Source organism: Aythya ferina (genome assembly GCF_964211825.1).
Source record: "Aythya ferina genome assembly, chromosome: 30".
In the NCBI taxonomy this organism is placed as follows: Eukaryota; Metazoa; Chordata; class Aves; order Anseriformes; family Anatidae; genus Aythya; species Aythya ferina.
In genome coordinates, this window is record NC_140327.1 from 2,139,125 (window position 1) to 2,160,211 (window position 21,087).

Below are 21,087 nucleotides of genomic sequence, written 5' to 3' on the forward strand. Positions count from 1 at the left end.
CACAACCCCAAAAAGAAAAAAACCCCAAAAGATTCCTTTTTTCCCCCAAAAAAAGTGAGAGCGGCGCAGCCCCGGGCGGCGGCGTGTGTCGCACGTGTGTCTGGGAGGCGCAAGGAGAGGGAAAAAAAGGGGGGGGGGGTAAAAAGGGGGGGCAGAAAGGGGTGAGGGGGGGGGATTTGGGGGTGCCGGGGAGGGGGGCACCCCCAAAAGCGGAAGGGGGGGGGGATTTGCCCCCAGCAGGGGCAGATTTGGGCCCTGGGGGGGGGGTTGTGCTCTGCTGGGGGGGGGATTTGGTTGCTGGGGGGGGGTAATTGCCCCTCCTGGGGGGTTAATTGCCCCTCCTGGGGGGTTAATTGCCCCTCCTGGGGGGTTAATTGCCCCTCCTGGGGGTGTTTTGGTGCTGCTGGGGGGTATTTGTCCCTCCTGGGGGGGTATTTTCACTGCTGGGGGGGTTATTTGCCCCCACTGGGGGGGTATTTGCCCCCACCCTGATGTTATTTGCCCCCAGGAGCAGGGTAATTGATGCCCCTGGGGGAGTTTATTGCCCCCCCAATGGGGAGTTTTGCCTGGAGATAAATCGGTTTTGCCCCCCGGGGGGGCATTGTGGCCCCCAAACTGCCCCGATTTTGCCCCCGGGGGGGGATTTTACACCCCCCTAGCATGGGTTTTGCCCCTGGGGGGGTATTTACACCCCGCTGGGGTTGGATTTGGGCCCTGGAGGAGAGTTTTGCCCCAGCTGGGGGAAAAACACCCGAGGGGGGGCATTTACACCCTCGGGGGGGGGCATTTACACCCTCGGGGGGGGTAATTTACACCCCAGCAGCAGCATTTTCACCCTGGGGGGGGGGTATTTGTGCACTTGGGGGGGGTAAATGTGCCCTGACCGGGGTAGTTGCCCCCTTGTGGGGAGGGGGGAAAGGGATTTACCCCCCCCAGAGGGGTATTAGCACCCGGGGGAGGGGTATTTACCCCTGCAAGGGGGTATTAGTGCCTGGCGGGGGGGTGTTTTTGCCCATGGGGGGTATTTTTTGCCCCCCCCCGGCAAGGGGATGTGCGCCTGAGAGCCTGGGGGGGGGCATTTATCCCCTGCCGGGGCATTTAGACCCTGCAGGGGGGGCATGTGCAGTCCAGGGGGGGCAGTTACACCCCACGGGGGGGGCAGTTACGCCCTGCAGGGGGTAGTTACGCTGTGCGGGGGGGGGGTATTTACACCCTGCAGGGGGTAGTTATGCCTTATGAGGGGGTATTTATGTCCTGGGGTGGGTTATTTGTGCCCTCTGGGGGTTATTTATGCCCGGGGGGGGTATTTAACCCCTCCAGGGGGGCATTAATGCCATGGAGGGGGCTATTAAAGCCCTGGAGGGGGGTATTTGTGCCCTGGAGGGGGGTAGTTAAGCCTTGCGGGGGGGTATTAACACCCTGCAGGGGGTAGTTATGCCCTAGGGGGGGGTATTTTTGCCCTGGGGGGGGGTATTTACACCCTGCAGGGGGTATTTATTCCCTGGAGGGGGCATTTACGCCCCAGATGGGGTATTTACGCTCCACAGGGGGGTATTTATTCCCTGGAGGGGGGCATTTACACCCCAACAGGGGGGTATTTACACCCGGGGGGGGTTATTTATTCCCTGGAGGGGGGCATTTACACCCCAGGTGGGGTATTTATTTCCTGGAGGGGGGCATTTACGCCCTGGGGGGGGCATTTACACCCCTGGGGGGGGTATTTACACCCCTGGGGGGGGCATTTACGCCCCTGAGGGGGGTATTAATGCCCCTGGGGGGGTATTTACGCCCCTGGGGGGGTATTTACGCCCCTGGGGGGGGCATTTACGCCCCTGGGGGGGGTATTTACGCCCCTGGGGGGGTATTTATGCCCCTGGGGGGGGTATTTATGCCCCACAGGGCGTACTCGCACCCTGCTTTTGGGGTAAAAGTCGGGTTTTTGGCGGAAGAGGGGGGGGGAGATCGGGTGCCGGGGCGTCATCGAGGCCTCACAGAAGCCATAAAAGTGGCGGCTGCAGCGCGAGTCCGAGAGGAGGAGGAGGAGGAAGAGGAGGAGGAGGAAGAGGAGGAAGAGGAGGAGGAGGAGGAGCGCGGGAGGAAGGGCGGCGGCGGGCGCTACGGCAGGGGCGGCCCGTTGACGCCGGGGTGGTAGAAGGCACAGTTGTTCTCGTACCTGCAGCTGCCCTTCAGCATGAAGTGGCGACACACGGCGCGGCTCGACATGTCTGCGTGAGAGAAAACGGGGGGGGGGGCGCGCGTCAGGCGCCGGAGCCCCCCCCCCACGGCGGCCCCACGGCGGCGGAGGAGGAGGAGGAGGAGGAGGAGGAGGAGGAGGAGGAAGAAAGGGGGGGGGAGAGGAAAATGCGGTGGGGAGGTTGGGGGAGGGGGGAGGGACGCGGCTTTGGGCCCTGCGCTGGAGTTTTTTTTTTTTAATGTGGGGGGGGGAAGGGGAGGCCAAAGGGCCCCCCCCCCCCCCCAGCCGTGGTTTCCTGGGTTTTGTCCCCAAAAAGGGGGTGGAGATGGGTGGGACCCCCCCCCTGGGGTCATGGAAGCCGATTGTGGGGCCCCCAGCCCGGTTCCTGCCCCATAGCCTGGCCCTATAAAGGCTACGGGGGGTGGGACTACAACTCCCAGCATGCCTTGTGGTGGAGGGAGCTCCCAGCATGCCTTGCGGCCCCATCCCTGAAGTGCTGGGGGGGGCAGGACTACAACTCCCAGCATCCCCCCGCTGCCTCTTCTGGAGGTGCTGGGGGTGGGACTACAACTCCCAGCATGCCCCACTGGGTGTGGACTACAACTCCCAGCATGCCTTGCTGCCAAAACAGGAAGCTCCAGGAGGCCGCGCTGCCCCTTTTAGAGACAGCTTGGAGCGGGACTACAACTCCCAGCATGCCCTGCTGCTCCTCCTAGCGCCAAACTACAACTCCCAGCATGCCTTGCTGCCTCTTCTAGAGCAGCTGGGGGCAAGACTACAACTCCCAGCATGCCTTGCTGCCACGCTAGGGCCTCCCTACTGCTCCCCTTGCTGGCCTACAACTCCCAGCATGCCCTGCTGCTGGCTCGGAGCCGACTACAGCTCCCAGCATGCTTCAGTGCCCACCCTAGGACCACCAGGAGGCTCCCAGCATGCCTTGCTGCCCGCCCTGGGGCTGCTGAGGGTGGGACTACAACTCCCAGCATCCCCCACTGCCTCTGCTGGAGCCAGCTTGAAGCTGGCCTACACCTCCCAGCATGCCTTGCTGCTTCTGGAGCCATCTTGATGCTGGACTACAGCTCCCAGCATGCCCTGCGGCCTCTCAAAGCCACTGGGGGGGGCAGGACTACACCTCCCAGCATGCCTCACTCCCTGCCCTAGAGCCATGGGGACAGGACTACAACTCCCAGCATGCCCCGCTGCCTCATCTAGAGGCCTGTAGATGGACTACAGCTCCCAGCATGCCTTGCTGCCTGTTCTGCAGGCCACAAGGTGCAGGACTACACCTCCCAGCATGCCTCACTCCCTCTCCTAGAGCCACGGGGGCAGGACTACACCTCCCAGCATGCCCCGCGGCCTCTTCCGGAGGCCTGCAGGTGGACTACATCTCCCAGCATGCCTCACTGCCTCTCCTCCAGGCCCAGGACTACAACTCCCAGCCTGCCCCGCGGCCCCTCCGCCTCCCCGCAGCCGCTGCCAGGGCCCGGGGGGGGCCCAAAACCCCTCGGGGGGCCCCAAAACGCTTGGGGGGGGCCCTAAACCCCTTGGGGGGGCCCTAAACCCCCATGGGGCCCCCTCAAACCCCTCGAGGGGGGGTCTCAAACCCCTAAACCCCTTGGGGGGGCGTCAAAACCCCTTGGGGGGGGCCCCTAAAACCCCCTGGGGGGGCCCTAAAAGCCCCATAGGGGTTGGGGGGGGCCCCCCCTAAAGCCCCATGGGGGGCCGGCGCCAATCGGGGCCGCGCCCCCAAGGCCCGGGGGGCTCGAGGGGCTGCAGCGGGTGGGGGGGTTCCCCGGGGGGGCCGTGGCCGCCGCCGCCACCACCCCCCCCCCCTCCTCCTCCTCCTCCTCCTCCTCCTCTCCACCGGGGGGGTAAGAAAGGAGGCGGCGGAGGGGGAGGCGGAGGGGGAGGAGGGGGGGGGGAGGGTGCCCCCACCACCGGCCCGTCCCAAGCTGGGCCCCCCCCGGGGTGAGGGTGGGGGTGAGGGGGGTGGTGGTGAGGGTGGTGGTGGTGGTGGGGGGGGGGTGGGGGAGGCCCGCCCCAAAGCCAGGCCCCTCCGCAACCCCCCCGCGAGGGCGGCGGCGCCGGCGCCCCCCCGCATTTACCTCCTCCTCCGTGGCCTCCGCCGTGGCCCCGGGGGTGGTCGCCGCCGGGGTGGCCTCTGCCGTGCTCGCCTCCGTGGCCGCCGTGGTGGCCCCCGTGGCCTCCGGAGGGCCCCCGAGCTCCTCCTCCTCCTCCTCCTCCTCCTCCTCCGCCACCGGGGGGGCCCCCATTGCGCCCCCCGCCTCCACGGGGTCGGTAAGGGGGTTCGTTGCCACCGCGGCCACGAGCCCGGTGGAAGGGGCCACCGCCACCGCCGCCGCCGCCACGCATGGGGCCCCCCCCGCCGCCGTGGGGGTTGCCCCGTAAACCGCCGCCGCCACCGCCGCCGTCGGGGGGGTCCCAAAAATCGCCGCCGCCGCCGCCTCCTCCTCCTCCTCCTCCTCGTTGTTGTTGTTGGGGGGGTGGTTGGGGGGGTGGTGGTTGTTGTTGTTGAGGGGGGGGCGGCCCCAAAAGGCGGGGGCCGCCAGGGAGAGGGGGAAGGCCGGGGCCGCCGCCGCCGCCGTGAGGGCCTGGGGGGGAGGAGAAATGGGGTTAGATGGGGGGAAAAAGGGGGTTTTGGGGTTAAAGGGGGGGGTTGGGGGACTAAAAAGGGGGTTTTGGGGTCCAAAAGGGGAGTATTCAGGTCCTAAAGGGGGTTTATGGGGCCCTAAAGGGGGGTTTCATGATTGGGGAGGGGGATTTGGGGTCCTAGAGGGGGTTTATGGGGACCTAAAGGGGTTTATGGGGTCCTAAAGGGGGTTTATGGGGCCCTAAAGGGAGGATTTGGGGTCCTAAAAGGAAGTATTGAGGTCCTAAAGGGGAGATTGGAGGACCTAAAAGGGGGTTTCAAGATTGGGGAGGGGGATTTGGGGTCCTAAAGGGGGGTTTGGGGACCAAAAAAGGGGGTTTGGGGGTCCAAAAGGGGAGTATTGAGGTCCTAAAGGGGGATTTGGGGACCTAAAGGGGGGTTTGGGGGCCTAAAAAGGGGGTTTTGGGGTCTTAAAGGGGAGTATTGAGGTCCTAAATGGGGTTTATGGGGTCGTAAGGGGGAGTATTGAGGTCCTAAATGGGGTTTATGGGGTCGTAAAGGGGAGTATTGAGGTCCTAAATGGGAGTTATGGGGACCTAAAGGGGGTTTCAGGATTGGGGAGGGGGATTTGGGGTCCTAAAGGGAGGATTGGGGGATCTAAAGAGGAGTATTGAGGTCCTAAAGGGGGTTTATGGGGACCTAAAGGGGGTTTTGGGGTTAAAGGGGGGGTTGGGGGAACTAAAAAAGGGGGTTGGGGTACTAAAAAGGGGGTTTTCGGGTCCAAAAGGGGAGTATTGAGGTCCTAAAGGGGGATTTGGGGATCTAAAGGGGGTTATGGGGCCCTAAAGGGAAGTATTGAGGTCCTAAATGAGGTTTATGGGGTCCTAAAGGGGGTTTTGGAGTCCTAAAGGGGGTTTATGGGGCCCTAAAGGGAGGATTTGGGGTCCTAAAAGGAAGTATTGAGGTCCTAAAGGGGAGATTGGAGGACCTAAAAGGGGGTTTCATGATTGGGGAGGGGGATTTGGGGTCCTAAAGGGGGTTTTTGTGATTGGGGAGGGGGATTTGGGGTCAGGGAGCACCCCTTACCTGGCATGGGGCCTGGGCCCCCCGGCGGGAAGTGCTGCATGGCTTTGGGGCCGGGGGCGAAGCCGTTGGCCATGGGGCCGGGACCCAGCAATCCGTGGGGCACTGTGGGGTCAGGGGGGGGAAAAAATAGTGAGGAGGGGGCGGTGTCACCCCAAAAAAGGGGTTTTGGGGTCCCCAGCAGGGTGCTGAGCTCGTCCCCTATAAAAGGAGACCCCAAAACCCCCCCGGTTTTACCCCAAAAAAAGGGGTTTTGGGGTCCCCAATAGCACCCACAGCTTGTCCCCTATAAAAGGGGACCCCAAAATCCCTCAGTGTCACCCCAAAAGAGGGGTTTTAGGGGCCCTAACAGGCCCTGGAGCTTGTCCCCTATAAAAGGGGATCCCAAAACCCCCCAGTTCCACCCCAAAAAAGGGGTTTGTGGTCCCTAACAGGACCCTGAGCTTGTCCCCAAAGTAAGGGACCCCAAAACTCCCCAGTTCCACCCCAAAAAAGGTGTTTGGGGGCCCTAACAAGGCCCTGAGCTTGTCCCCAAAACAAGAGGACCCCAAAACCACCCCGGTGCCACCCCAAAAGAGGGATTTTGGGGGCCCTAAGAGGGTCCTGACCTTGTCCCTTATAAAAGTAGATCCCAAAACCAGCTGGTTTTACCCCAAAAGAAGGGTTTGGGGTCCCCAGCAGGATCCTGAGCTTATCCCCTATAAAAGCAGACCCCAAAACCACTCGATTTCACCCCAAAAAGGGGGTTTTAGGGTCAACAGCACCCACAGCTTGTCCCCAAAATGAGGGGACCCCAAAACCCCTCGGTGTCACCCCCCAGGCATCCTGTCACCGGGGTCCCCAAGCTATGGGGTGCCCCAAATCCCCCCTTGTCACCCCAAATCCCCCCAATTTCACCCCAAATCCCCCCCATGCCACCCCCGTCCCCAAACCAAGGTGACAGCCGTGTCCAGGCAGGGGGCGAGGACCCCAAAAGGTGTCCCCAAAAAGAAGGGGGACCCCAAAAAGTGTCCCCAAAAGGCAAGGGGACCCCAAAAAGCGTCCCCAAAATGTCACCAAAGGGGACAGGACCCATAGGGGGACCCCAATAACCCGTCCCGTCACCCCAAAACAGCCTCAGAGCCCCCCCAAAGCGCATTGGGGTTTGTCACTTGTCCCCAAACCCCCGCAGCCCCCCCCCGTGTCACCCTAGGATGTCCCCAAATTAAAGGGGACAGGGCTGGTGGCATGTCCCCAAAGGGAGGGGACCCCAAATAGCACCCCGGAGGACCCCAAATGTCACCTAAGGGGTGTCCCCAAACCAAGGGGACCCTAAATGTCACCCTGGGGACCCCAAATGTCACCTAGGGGGTGTCCCCAAACCAAGGGGACCCCAAATAGCACCCCGGAGGACCCCAAATGTCACCTGGGGGGTGTCCCCAAACCAAGGGGACCCCAAATGTCACCCTAGGGGACCCCAAATGTCACCCTAAGGCACAGGACATCACCTAGAGGGTGTCCCCAAACTTAGGGGACCCCAAAACCACCTGAGGGACGAGAACAGGGGGTCCCAAACTTTGGGGACACCCCGATCTCTGCCACAAGGTCCCCAAAACCATCCCCAAACCCCACAGGACCCCCTCGGAGGCGCTCAGAGGCAGCGCCCCCGACCCCATTTAGCCACGAACCGGCCCCAAAACCACCCCGAGCCCCTTTTTTTTTTGGGGAAAAAACAGCGGGGGCAGGGCATTGACCCTATAAACGACCCCAAAAAGGGGGGACGCTCACCTCCCGAGGGTCCCGGCGGCTGCCCCTGGAGGTTCCCCAGCAGATGTTTGATTTTCTCCGAATAATCCGGCTGCTTCAACAGCTCCTCCGTCTTGTGGTTATTAGGGCCGCCCTGTAGGATCAAGCAAAAAAAAAACCCTAAATCAATACGGGACCGCCTTCAAACCCCCCAAACCCTTTTCCAACGCCGCCGCCGCCGCCCCCTCCCCCTTTTTGGCTAGGGTTTTTTTTATTTTTGGGGTCCCCCCCCCCGTGCCGTTACCATGATGGAGGTGAGGATCTCCTGCATGTTGATAGGGGCGGCGGGCGCCGGGCCCTGCGGGGTCTTGCCCGCCCCCATACTCCCCATCAGGTTGGCCAGCACCGGGGGCAGCTTGGAGCCCCCCGGGGCCTCCGGGGCCGGCGAGGAGGAGGCGCCGGGCTCGGGTCCGTCGGGGTAGGAGGCCTCCTCGGCGGAGCAGTCCTGGGGAGGGCAGAGATCGGGGTGTGGGGGGGGGATTTTAGGGGTTTTTTGGGGTTTTTGGGGGGTTTTGGGGGTTTTTTGGGGGGCCCCTGTTTTGGCGGCGCGGCGGGGAGCGGTGTGGGGCGGGGGCTTACCTCGTCCAGAGGGATCAGCTTGGGGGGCAGCGGCTCGTAGGGTTCCAGGTCGGGTTCGTGGGGGCTGTCCGGGACCCTAAAAGGGGGGAAAAAGGGTCGTTAGGCCCCCCAGTGGATCACTTCGGTGGATCCCAAGTAGCCCCGGGGGATCCCAAGTAGCCCAAAGGGATCCTCGGTACCCCAAAAGGGATCCCAACCACCCCCAGGGGATCCTCACCACCCCAAAAGGGATCCCAAGCCACCCCAAAGGGTGTTCCCGATCCCATATCGAGATCCTAAAGGATCCCTCGGGATCCCCCAAAAGTCGAGGCCCCGCAATCGGCCTCCCCCCAGGTTTAGGATCCCCCTGGATCCAGTTTCCTGAAGCCTCCCTCTGGGGTTCGAGGTCCCCACTGGGAGATTTGGGGCCCCGGATCTGGTTTGGGATCCCCCCCCCCCCAATGGGATCACAGCCTCCAGATCCTCGCAGATCCCAAGGGATCCCAGCTCTGGATCCCTAGAGACCCCACAAGATTCAAGCCCCATCACTTTGCCCCCCACCCCACCCCTTTCAGATCCCCCAAAATCTGGGATCCAGGCTCCTTTAAGGGGATTTGGGATCTGCCCAGCTCCCCCCAGTAGATCCCCAGGGATCCTGAGGATCGGAACCCCATAATCACCCCCCAAACCCACAGCAGGAATCCACGGGATCCCTCAGGACCCCTCAACAGAAGGGCTTGGGGCGATGCCAGCCTTACGGGGGCCCTGATGCCCAGTGGATCCCAAGGGATCCCAAGGGATCTGGGCCCCAGGGAGCTTCCCCCAGGCTCTGGATTCCTTAGGGCTGCTGCGGAATCCAGCCTCCAGCACCCTCTGACCTCCCCCAGTGGATCCCCCCGCTGGATTTGAGGAACCCCCAGTGATCCCGAGGGATCAGGGATCCAGGGATCCACTCAGTGACCCCAACCAGGCCCCCAGGATCCCTCCAGACGTGCCCCAAACAGCCCTGGGGGGTGGATCCAGCCTCCCCAAGTGGATCCCCCAACTTGATTTAAGGGATCGCTGGTGATCTACTGGTGATCGACTGGTGATCACTGGCAAGGGATCCGGGATCTACTCTACAACCCCCAGCCCCACCTCAAACAGCCTTGGGGGGTGGATCCAGCCTCCCCCTGGTGGATCCTCCTGCTGGATTTGAGGACCCCCCCTATGATCCCAAGGGATCAGGGATCTGGGGATCCACTCCACGACCCCAACCCAGCCCCAGGATCCCTCTGGATCCACCCCAAACAACCCTGGGGGTGGATCTGGCCTCCCCCAGTGGATCCTCCCGCTGGATTTGAGGAACCCTCAGTGATCCCAAGGGATCGGGGATCCAGGGATCTACTCCACAGCCCCAGCCCACCCCAGGATCCCTTCAGATCCCTCCCCCAACAGCCCTGGTGGGTGGATCTGGCCTCCCCCAGTAGATCCCCTCACTGGATTTAAGGAACCCTCAGTGATCCCAAGGGATCGGGGATTCAGGAATCCACTCCACAACCCCAACCCAGCCCCAGGATCCCTCCAGATCCACCCCAAACAGACCTGGGGGGGTGGATCCAGCCTCCCCCAGTAGATCCTCCTCCAGTGGATCCTCTCCCGGTGGATTTGAGGAACCCCCAGTGATCCCAAGGGATCAGGGATCCGGGGATCCACCCCACGACCCCAACCCAGCCCCAGGACCCCTCCAGATCCCCAAGACCCCCAACAGCCCTGGGGAGCGGATCCTCCCTCTGGATTTGAGGAACCCCCGGTGATCCCAAGGGATCGGGGATCCAGGGATCCACTCCACAACCCCCCAACCTCCCGGATCTCCCCAGCTCCACCCCAAACACCTCCGGGGGGGGGCAAATCCAGCCCAAAAAGACCCCCCCCCCCCCCGGGGGGATCCTCCAGCAAGAGAGGACGAGGAAGGGATCGACTGACCGGTCCTTGGAGAGGAAGATCTCCTGCAGGATCCCTTTCTCCCGCTCGGCCTGGGTGAAGCGCTCGCGGCTGCCGCTGCCCGGCACGACGAGGGGAGCGGGGAGCTCGAGGAGTTTGGGGTAGACCCAGGGCACCTTCTCCTCCATGGCGTCGTGGCTGAGGCGGCGGGCGGTCTCGAAGGCCTCGCGGTCCTTCAGCATCTCCCGCTTGGCCGCCTCGCCGAAGTCCTTGATCTTGTTGACGTTGACTGCGGGGCGGGGTTATAGGGTCAGGGGGGAAAAGGGGGAAAGGGGGGGAAAAGGGGGAAAGGGGGAAAGGGGAAAGGGGTGGGGGGGAAAGGGAAAAGGGGTGAGGAGGCAAGGAGTGAAGGGGCATGGGGATAATGGGGTCAGGGACATGGGGACAATGGGGTGAGGGGTGTGAGGGTAAGAGGGTCAGGGGCATGGGGATAATGGGGTTAGGGGCACGGGGATAATGGGGTCAGGGGCAATGGGACATCAGGAAAAGGGACATGGGGACAATAGGGTCAGGGGCACAGGGATAATGGGGTCAGGGCAATGGGACAGGAGGAAAAGGGACATGGGGATAATGGGGTCAGGGGCACAGGGATAGCAGGAAAAGGGACATGGGGACAATGGGGTTAGGGGCACGGGGAAAGCAGTAAAAGGACATGGGGACAATGGGGTCAGGGGCACGGGGACAATGGGGTCAGGGCAATGGGACAGGAGGAAAAGGGACGTGGGGACAATGGGGTCAGGGGCATGGGGATAAAAGGGTCAAGGATGTGGGGATAACGGGGTCGGGGCAATAGGACAGCAAGAAAAAGGATGTGGGGGCAACAGGGTTAGGGACACGCGGACAATGGGGTGAGAGGCACAGGGATAGGAAAAAGGATTTTGGGACAACGGGGTTAGGGACATGGGGTCAAGAAGAAAAGGGACACGGGGACAATGAGGAGAGGGATGTGGGGACAGTGAGGAAAGGGACACAGGGACAGAAGGAAAAGGGACACGGGGACAGCAGGAAAAGGGATATGGGGCCAACGGGGTCAGGGCTGTGGGGCGGCTGTTTTTGGGGCTCACCTCGCTCGGTCTCATCCAGCTCGAAGTAGAAGTATTCCCTCAGCTTGCCCTCGTCGGCCCAGCTCACCGTTTTCTTTTTCCTCCCTTTTTTCGTCAGCTGCGCCCCCTCGGCCGGGCTCTCGGCCGCTTTGGCTTCGCCTCCGGCTTCCGTCGAACCTTTTTGGGGTCGGGATTTGAGCACCACGGGGTGGGCACCGGCCCCGGGATGCCCTTTTTGGGGTCAGTCTCACCTGAATCCAGAGGCTCCGGCACCTCCACCGCCGGCACCGGCGTGCCCGGCCGCTCCGTCTCCATCGGCTCCGAGGCGGCGGCGGGCTCGGGGGAGGAAGGTTTGGCAGAGCTGCTTTCGGTTGGCGGCTTCCCCTCGAAAGGACTGGGCTGAAAACGGGGGAAAAAAGGGAGATTTAGGGTTTCTCGTCACCCCCCGGAGGTCTTTTGGGTCGGATCCACCCTAAAAATCTCCTTACTTTGGCCGCCGTGGGGGATAAAACTTTCTTTTTCTTCTTGATTTTGATGCCGGGGATGGGCGCGGAGTTGAGGGCGTCGAGGAAACCGAGCCCCTCCATGGCTAAAAAAATTAAAAAAGAGGGAAATCATTAAAATATTGTTATCCCAAAAGGATCGGGGGGGTCGTCCCACACAGCCCGGTCCCGTTTCGTGCCCCACTCACGCTGCGGGGGGATGATTTTCACTTTGATCTCCTTGGTGGCGTTGGGGGTGGTGTTGAGGGGTTTGTATTTCTTCTCGGCGGGGGGGTTGTCGCCAGGAAGGGACGAGGTGCTGCGGGATAAATGGGGTGGAGGTGAGGAACGGCCCCAAAAAAAGACCCCAAAGCTCTCACAAAGGGGGGAGGAAGCCCCCGACTCACTTTTGCCTCTTGATGGGCATGGGTTTCGGGTTGTATTTGTCGGCCACCGAGGAGGAGTTGGCTTTCTTGGAGGGGGCGAGCGAAGGGGTCTCCATCTCCAGCCCTGCGTGGAGACAGAGTTTAGGGGGGGTAGGGGGGAAATGTGGGGGTCCCAGTAGGGTCGGGAGCATCCCATGGTCTTTAAAAGCCCTAAAAAACCCCAAAATCTTTGTCTTCTGACTCTGAAAAGGCCTAAAACCTGCATCCCAGCCCCTAAAATGCCCAAAATCTGCATGGTGACACTGGAAACCCCAAAAACCTGCACCCCCGAGCCCTGAAACCCCAAAAACCTGCACCCCCAAGCCCTGAAACCCCAAAAACCTGCACCCCCTGATACCTAAAACCCCTAAAACCTGCACCCAGAGCCATAAAACACACGTCCCTGACCCCAAAAACTGCATCTCATAACCCCTAAAACCCCCAAAACTCGCATCCCCAACCCCTAAACCCCCATCCCATTACAACTAAACCCCCAAAACCCGCACTCCATTACCCCAAAACCCCCCAAACCCCCCACCCCATGACCCCTAAACCCCCCAAAGCCCCCACCCCATGACCCCTAAACCCCCAAAACCCCCATCCCATTACCCCTAAACCCCTATCCCATTAATCCTAAACCCCCCAAACCTCCACCCCATGCCCCAAAACCCCCCAAATCCCCATCCCATTACCCCTAGACCCCCTAAATCCCACACCCCATGGCCCCTAAACCCCATAACACCCCCAAAACCTGCATCCTGACCCCCAAAACCCCCCAAAACCCCCACCCCATTACCCCTAAACCCCCCAAACCCCCACCCCTAAACCCCTAAACCCCCCAAAACCCCCATCCTATTACCCCTAAACCCCCAAAAAACCCTAAAACCCCCATCCTATTACCCCTAAACCCCCAAAAAACCCTAAAACCCCCACCCCATTACCCCAAAACCCCCCAAAACCCCCACCCCATTACCCCAAAACCCCCCAAAACCCCCACCCCATGACCCCAAAACCCCCTAAACCCCCCCAAAACCCCCCAACCGGGGCAAAACCCTACCGGTGGAGCGGAATTTGGCGTGGCTGGGGGCGGTGGTGCGCAGGGATTTGGGTTTTTCCCTCTTTTTTTCGGGCGCCTCCTCGGCTTTCGCCTCCGATTTGGCCTCTTGGGGTTTCTCCTGAACGGGCGTTTTGCTTTTGCTTTCCTCTTTCCGCTTCTTTTTGTCCCGTTCTGGGGGAAAAAAGGGGGAAAATGAGTCTGGGGGAGCTGAAAAATGGGGGAAAAAGGGGAGAAAATGGGGTCGGGGCTCACCTGCGGGCTGGGCGCTGCTCTGGGAGCGGATGACGCCCATCCAGTCGCTGACCAGGATGGAAGCGAGGCGGCGAAGCTCTGGGGAGGGGGGAGAAAAAAGGTTAGGGGGGGTCCCCAGAGGGTTTTGGGGGGGTTTTGGGGAGATTCGGGGGGGTTTTGGGGTTTGGGGAGGGGGCGCTGCCGCTCACCTTCGTCGTCGCTCGATTTGCTGAGCTGCTTCACCAGCTTGGCGGTGTTGTTCTGGGAGAGGGGGGGAAAAGGGTGAGGGGGGGGACACAAAAAAATCCCCAGGGGGGCAAAAAACGTCCCCAGGGGGGCAAAAACCTCCTGGGGGGGCATAAAAATTCCCTGGGGGGACCCCAAACCACCCCAGGGGGACATAAACCTACCCAGGGGGGATAAAAACCATGCTGGGGGGGGAAAAAACCACCCCAGGGGGGCAGAAAGATCGCTGGGGGGGACACAGTGATCACCCTGGGGGCATAAATCCATATCTGGGGGGACAAAAACGACCCCAAAAGACACAAAGAGCACCCTGGGGGAGCCAAAAGCACCCCGGGGGGGCAAAAAACCATCTTGAGGGGCACAAAGACCACCCCGGGGGGGGGCAAAAAGCTCCCTGGGGGTACAAAGAACACCCTGGGGGGGTAAGAAATCACCTCGGGGGGGTTAAACTATGCTGGGGAAGGACACAAAGACCACTGGGGGGGCAAAAATCACCCCGGGGGGACCCAAAAACCACTTGGGGGGACCCAAAACACCACAGGGGGACCCCAAAAACCATCCGGGGGGGGTAAAAACCACCCTGGGGGGGCTCAAAGACCACTGGGGGACCCAAAAACCACCCCGGGGAGGACAAAAACCACTGGGAGGGACCCAAAAACCACCCCAAGGGGGCACAAAACCCACTCGGGGGGCCCTAAAACAACATGGGGGGACCCCAAAGCACCCCCGGGGGGGCAAAAACCATCTGGGGGGGCACAAAACACTGGGGGGGACCCAAAAACCACCCCAGGGGGGACAGAGACCACTGAGGGGGACCCAAAAACCACCCCAGGGAGGCCAAAAACCACCCCAAGGGGGCCCAAAACCCACTTGGGGGGCCCCAAAACAACACGGGGGGGGGCCAAAGCAACTGGGGGGGCCCCAAAAAATCCTGGGGGGGTCCGGGGGGGGCTTCCCTCACCTGTTTGAGGTGGTCCACGGTGAGGGGCAGGTGCTGGAGGGTGAGCAGGATCTGCTGCAGGAAGGGGACGTTGTTGGAGGCCTTGGAGCTGGTGAGCCAGGTGTTGAGCAGCTTGTAGCCCCCCACCCGGATAAATCTGGGGGAAGAAAGAGGAAAATAGGTCAAAATTAAGTTAAATTACCCCCCCGGGGAGGAGTTTTGGCCCCGTTTAGGCTCGGGGGGTGGTTTTTGGGGGGTCTTACTTGGCGAGGATGTCGTGAGCCCGCGTCTGCAGGAGGATGTTCAGGTAGATGCAGCGGCTCACCAGCTTCTGAGAGTCCTTCATCAGGCTGGGGGGGGGAAAAAAAGGGGCGTGAGACCCCCTTTTTGGGGTCAGGGGGGGCAAAAAGGGGTCAGGGGCAAGGGGGAGGACTCACTTGAAGATTTTGGTGATGCCCTCGGTGCTCTTGACCTCGCCATCGCGGCCCAGGAAGCAGTCCAAGCCCTTGAGGAGCTCCTTGGGGTCGATGGGGCCGGAGCCCATGGCAAAAAGCCCTAAAAAAGGGGAAAAAAAATAAAAAAATGGGGGATTAGGGCCAGAATGAGGATGGGGTGAGCTCGTCCCGCCCCTATTTCGCTGCTGAAACCCCCCAAAAGACTAAAAATTCAACAGAATCACTAAAATATATCTGTTTAGAGGACAAAACCCAACATTTTTTGCCCCAAAATGCCGTTTTCCCTACAAAAAGGCAGCCATGAACCACGAGGGGATCCATGGGATGCCCCAAAATGACACGATCGGAGCCAGGATCTACCCCAAAACCTTCCTCCCCCCTAAATCCCCCCCAAGAAGCTTCCAGAAGGTGGTTTGGGGTTCAAGGGGCCAACAATCCCCATGGGACAAAACCCTAATGGGGTGCCCCGACCCCATGGGCAGCTTGGGGTCTTGATTTCAGACCCCAAAAGCCCCCTTTTGCCCCCAGAAAACTCCCCTTTTTGGCCCCAAAAGGCCCCTTTTCACCCCAAATTCCCCCTTGTGGCCCCAAAAGGCCTGGTTTTGGCCCCAAAAGGCCCTCTTTTTACCCCAAAAGGCCCGTTTTTGGCCCCAAAAGGCCTCCTTTTTACCCCAAAAGTCCCTGTTTCGGCCCCATAATTCCCCTTTTTAGCCCCAAAACGACGGGTCCAAAGATTGCGGCGGGGGAGAACAAACCCATCCCCTAATATTTCACCACGGGGACACCAAATGTCCCCATATCCCCCATTTCTCACCCCAAAAAGCGCCCCTAAAGCAGCAGCGGGGTCGCCGTGCGTCACCCAGGCCATCGAGGCTGTAATTAATCCTAATTAGCACTCATTAAGCCGAGCTAGCTCAGCTCCAAAGGGTTTTTTTCCCCACCTCTGCTCCTTTTTGGGGTGCCCACACCCCATTTAATGACCCGACGAGCCGGCCCCGACCTCGATCCGAGGGGATTTTGGCCTGGCTGACGTCAAGCCACCTCCTAATTAGCGCTAATTAAGAGCTTCTCCGGCTTACTGCTGCCCTCGTTACGTGCAGGGTTGGCTAACGAAGGGGAACCGGGAGGAAACACGGCCCTAAATAGGGCCAGGAAGGATTTCAGTGGGGTTTTCTTTTCATCTTTTGGGGTTTTTTGGGGGGTAAAACCCCGAAGCCCCTCTAATTAACACAGCCGAATTAACGAGCCGCGCTTCGTTAAGCCTCGTGGTAAAGGATACAGGCGGCGGAGCCCCTCGCCGGCCACGGCCCCCTCTGCAAAGACACAAGAAAAGTTAAAATCCAGCACAAAAAAAAAACCCTAAAAGCGTTCCTCCCCCGCTGAAAAAAACAGGGGGGGGCGAGTTTAACCCAAATCCGGGCTTTTTAACCTAAAATTTCAGGGTTTAAGGGGGCTGACAGCGGTCGTGCCCCTGTGGTTGGGGTCCCTGGGGGGCCGTGGCCCTGTTTGGGGGGGATTTTCCACATGGAAAATGCCCTAAAAGGAGGAATTTGGGTTTTTTTCCCCCATTTTTAGGAGTTTTCCCCCATTTTTAGGAGTTTTCCCCCATTTTTAGGAGTTTTCTCCCCATTTTTAGGGGGTTTTCCTCATCTTTAGGGGGGTTTCACCCCTTTTGGGGGGGGGGTTTCCCCCATTTTGGGCTATTTTTTCCTCCCTTTTTAGTGTTTTTCCCCATTTTTAGGGGCAGGCACAGAAGCCAACACCAAGCACAGCCCCACCACCACCAAAGGGGGGGGCAAAAACACCACAGGGGGGCCCCAAAAACGTCCCAAACCCCCCCAAAACGGGGATAAATCACCCCTGGGGGGGCAAATCAACCACTGGGGGGGGGCAAATCCCCCCCCCAGGCCCTGTCCAGGGGGGTTTGGCTCAGCCTGGCCCCACCTCACCCCATTTTTTAGGCCTTTTTTGCCCATTTTTTCCCAAAACCGCTCGGTTTCGGGCCACAAACACCCCCCCGACCCCCCCCACCAACAATAGGAACCACCAAAATCCCCATTTCTGCCTTTTCCAGCCCAGTTTTGCCCGATCCCGAGCCGCAGGCCGGGCTGCAAAACCGCCTCACCCCACAGAGAAGAGGGGAGGAGACCCCAAAAATGGGGTGTGAGGGGGGGGCACAGGGGCTGCCCCCCCCAAATTTGCTCCCACCCCCCTTGGGAAATGCTACCACTGCGCCGGGAGGGGCCCTGCTGTTATTTTGGGGTGAAATATGAAAAAAAAAGGACAAAAAAGGGAGGAAATAGCGATTTTGGAGCTCTTTTTAACCAAAATCCTTCAAATTCGGGCTCTTTTTAACCCAAATCGGGCGTCGAGGGTCTGCCACGGGAGCTGTTGCTGCATGGAGAGGGCGATGGCAGAGAAAAAAGAGCTAAAATGTTAAAAAATGCCTAAAAATACTGAAAAATATATTAAAAATGCATTAATATGTATAGAAATACATAAAAATGATTGAAAATATATTAAAATGATTAAAAATATATAAAAATGATTAAAAATCTACAAAAACTATTAAAGTATATAGAAAAATCTTCAAAAGCGGGGGAAATAACTTAAATTTTAGGAATGAAGGTTGTGAAATGTTTGGTTTTTCGCTTACCCGGCGGGTTGTGGCCGTTCCCCTCCCTTTTGCCTAAAAAAAAGGCAAAAACGGTCAAAAATGAGGCTGGGGGGAGGCTGAGCTCCCCCCCCCGAGCCCCATTACCCCAAAAAATACCCAAAAAAGGGTATTTTGGGGGTGTTTGAGGGGGGGGGGAACGGCCTGGTGGTAGCATTTCCCTCCTGGCACAAGAAATCCCGGGTTGCGAGACGGCTGGCGGGGGAGAAAGTAGGGAAAAAAAATTAATAAACGGTTAAAAATGTAAAAAAATAAAGGTTTTTGTTTGGGGGGGGGCAAAGCCGGATCCTACAAGGTGCTGGGGTCCTGCAGATGAAAGCCAAGGGGGGGTGGTTAAAAGAGGGGGGGGGTTGGGGGATTGGGGGGGGGTCTTGGGGGATTTGGGGGGGTTTTGGGGGATTTGGGGAGGGGGGAAAAAGGGGGGGGAAGGGGGGAAAAGGGGGGGCCCCCCTCGGGCGAGGGCGGCCACGGTGGGAGGGGTTTTGCCGGGAGCGGCGGCAGCGAGGCGGGCAGGGCCTCCCCGAGGCCCCCGGCGCCATTTTAAGTGGAAAAAGAAGGATTTTGGGGTCGGGGGGGGTTAGGCGAGAAAACAAAGAAAAAGGTGGAAGGGGGGGGAAGAAATTAAAAAAATTAAAATTTGGGTTTAAGAGCGACAGCACGAACCCCCCCCATCCCACCCCAAATCCGTAATCCTGTTTTTTTGGGGTTTTTTGAAAAAAAAAAAAAAAATCAAGTTAAATTTCCCCAAAAAAAAAAAAAAAAAAAGAGAAAAGGGAGGGGGGCGAAACCGAGCCCGGAGGGGGGGGTCGGGAGGGCGAGAAACCTGCAAGGAAATAAATAAAAAATAACAAAAAAGGGAAAAAAAGCAAAAGGGGACAAAGAGCGGGCGCTTGGCCGCGCCATGTTGGGGCCGAGCGCGTGCGGAGCGTGGTTTTTTCCCTGAAAACCCCTTTTTTCCCCCCATTTTTGGGCTTTTTTTGCCTTTTTAAACCCCAACCGGGGCGGTTTTGGGCCTAAAAACCTGCCTAGCAATCTTTATTGCTAGATTGCAACCGCGATTTTCCCCCCCCAAAGTTGTTTTTTGTTTTTTTTTTTTATCCTCCCCCCCCCACCTCATCCACCCGACGCCATTTCCCCGCCGCGCAACGGGTAAAAAATCCTAAAAAAAAAACGTAAAAAAAAAAATAAGATTAAAATCAACAAAACGGCAACATTTCCACGTTTAAAAAGCTTAAATTCAACCCCCCCCCAACCCAGAAATCGCCCTCATTTCCCCCCCCCCCCCAAAAAAACCACCCCCGCCGCAGCCCCCTCCAAAAAAAAAGCTGCCGCAATCTTTATGTACAGATTGCTCCCTTTTTCGGCCCAAAAATTGGGGTCTCCCACACAAAAAAAAGCGATTTTTTCGGCTCAAAACACCGCCAGCTTTTGCGTGGGAGCTCATGAACCCTTCGGAAAGCGCCCGGAGCTCGCTACGAGCCCTTTTTTTCCCCCCCCCCCCCTCTAAAACCTTATATTTTTCTTTTTTCCTTTTTTTTTTGGGTGTTTTTTCTCTCTTTTTGTTTGTTTTTTAACCAAAACAGCCCCGATTTTAAGGGTAAACCACCTGCAACGAAGCCTAAAACGCCCTCCTCGAACCACACACTCGGGGGCTCGTCCTCCCCTTCCTCTGGGCACCGAGGAGGGCTTCATTTTGGGGCGCTTTTGCCCCTTTTTGGGGGCTTTTTTGGAAAAGGCAACACTTACTATCCAATTTTTTTTCTCGGCGACAGCGCTTCAAGGTTTGGATTTTGGCATTAGTGGTGTATTAGCGAAAAAAATTCTTTGTTTTTGCTCATGGCTTTAAAAAAAAAAAGAAAAAAAATACAGCAACTTTTTTTTTTGTTTCTCTCCTGGTGGTCCTTGGTATTTTTTTTTGTATTTTTTTGATGTTTTTTTGTATTTACGTTGTTTTGTTTTTTTTTTTGAGGAGGGAGAGAGGAAGGAGAGGTAAATTGCGTCTTTTTGTCGAGCTAAACCTTGGGGAGGGGGGGAAAAAAAAAAACCAAAAAAATAATAAAAAAAAGTTGCTTTTTTTTTTTTTCCCAGGTAGAAAAAAAGAACTAAAAAAATAAAAAAAAAAAAGAGAAAAATCTGATCGAGGAAAGGGAGGTAAAGGAAAAGGGGAAGGGGAAGGGGGGGGGGGGGGAAGAGGTTTGTTTGTTTTGGGGGGAAAGAGAGGGATTTATGTTTAAAGTGGCGAAGTTTCCTTCACAAAGGAGAGTTTGCGACGGCTTCCCCAGGACGGTCCGAGGCTTTTTTTTTGGGTTGATTTTTGGGGTCTTCGGGGGCAGCAGGGGGGGGTTTTCGCTTTGGTTTTTTGGTCCCCGGGCTTTTCTCTTGGCAAAGGCGTCGGCGGCTTTTTTTTTTTGTATTTTTGTATTTTGTTTTTGAGATATTTTTTGTATTTTTTTTTTTTTTTTGGTTTTCTCTCTCGAGAGCAGCCAAACCTGGAGCGGGGAGAACAAGCGAGGGGGAAGGGGGGACACGACAGTGAGTAAAAATGGAAATTAAAAGGCAAAAAATAATAAAAAAATAACAAAAAAGTAAATAAAAAACACGACACGATTAGCATCCCCGGCGTGGCTTTAAAATTAAGGGGGAAGGGGGGTGAAAAAGGCAAAAAAACGACGGGAAGCGTCGTTTAAAGGCTGTGAAAGCCGGAAAAGAGGGTTTGGGGGCTGGTTTTTGGGGGTTTTCTCCTCAGTTCTGAGGAGATAAAAGCCTGGAGGCCCCCCCCCACCCCCCCCCGCGTGGCTAGAAGGGGGGGGGGGGGCCGCCGCTTGGTGAAGGGGGTAAAGAACGCTGGCCCTATAATGGGGGGGTGACCCCAGGGCCCTCCGCAACCCGGGGGGGGGTTTAGGGAGGCGAGAAGCCCCCCCCCAAGCCGCTGCCCGCCGCCCCCGCCGCCCCGGCCCCCCCGCAGCGGGAGCTCTGTACTCACCTCTAACCAGACCCCAGAATGGCGGCGGGGCCGCGCGGGCGGCGCCTTTTATACCCGGCCACGCCCCTCGGCGCGCGCCGCCCGGCCACGCCCCCCGCCCGCCCGCCCTTCAGCAGCCGCCGCGCGACCTTGAGGCCGGCGGCGCGTGCGCAGAGGGGGAAGGGGGGGAGGCCGGTGCTGTGCGCATGCGCGGCCGCCGCCCGCTATTGTTCCCCGGGCCGTGTGGCGCAGTTTTTATTCGGCGGCGCGCAGCGCGCATGCGCGGGGTGCGGAGCCCCCCCTCCCTTCATGCAAGCCGCGCATGCGCACTATTTTATCCCCCCCCCCCCCCTTTTCT

General features: G+C 58.8%; 1 protein-coding gene across 4 annotated transcripts; it reads right to left on the reverse strand.

Annotated features, from left to right (window-relative positions):
* Positions 1-992: 992 nt before the first annotated feature.
* Positions 993-20,840, reverse strand: PPP1R10 (protein phosphatase 1 regulatory subunit 10). 4 transcript variants are annotated; one of them, XM_084501000.1, is made up of 19 exons: positions 20,751-20,840; positions 19,514-20,256; positions 15,076-15,193; positions 14,902-14,988; positions 14,660-14,795; positions 13,662-13,713; positions 13,474-13,551; positions 13,222-13,392; positions 12,147-12,249; positions 11,949-12,058; positions 11,746-11,846; positions 11,509-11,656; positions 11,279-11,434; positions 10,197-10,443; positions 8,253-8,328; positions 7,918-8,118; positions 7,656-7,767; positions 5,892-5,993; positions 3,893-4,806 (listed from the first exon to the last, which is right to left on the reverse strand). In XM_084501000.1, the coding sequence occupies exons 3-19, from the start codon at positions 15,180-15,182 to the stop codon at positions 3,899-3,901; spliced, it is 2,895 nt and encodes a 964-aa protein (XP_084357126.1). In that variant the 5' UTR covers positions 15,183-15,193; positions 19,514-20,256; positions 20,751-20,840; the 3' UTR covers positions 3,893-3,898. The 4 variants fall into 4 exon arrangements, with proteins under 4 accessions (XP_084357129.1, XP_084357126.1, XP_084357127.1 ...); XM_084501003.1 differs by lacking the exons at positions 19,514-20,256; positions 20,751-20,840 and adding an exon at positions 993-2,225 and having other exon boundaries at positions 4,300-4,806; XM_084501001.1 differs by lacking the exon at positions 20,751-20,840 and having other exon boundaries at positions 19,514-20,604.
* Positions 20,841-21,087: the final 247 nt, after the last annotated feature.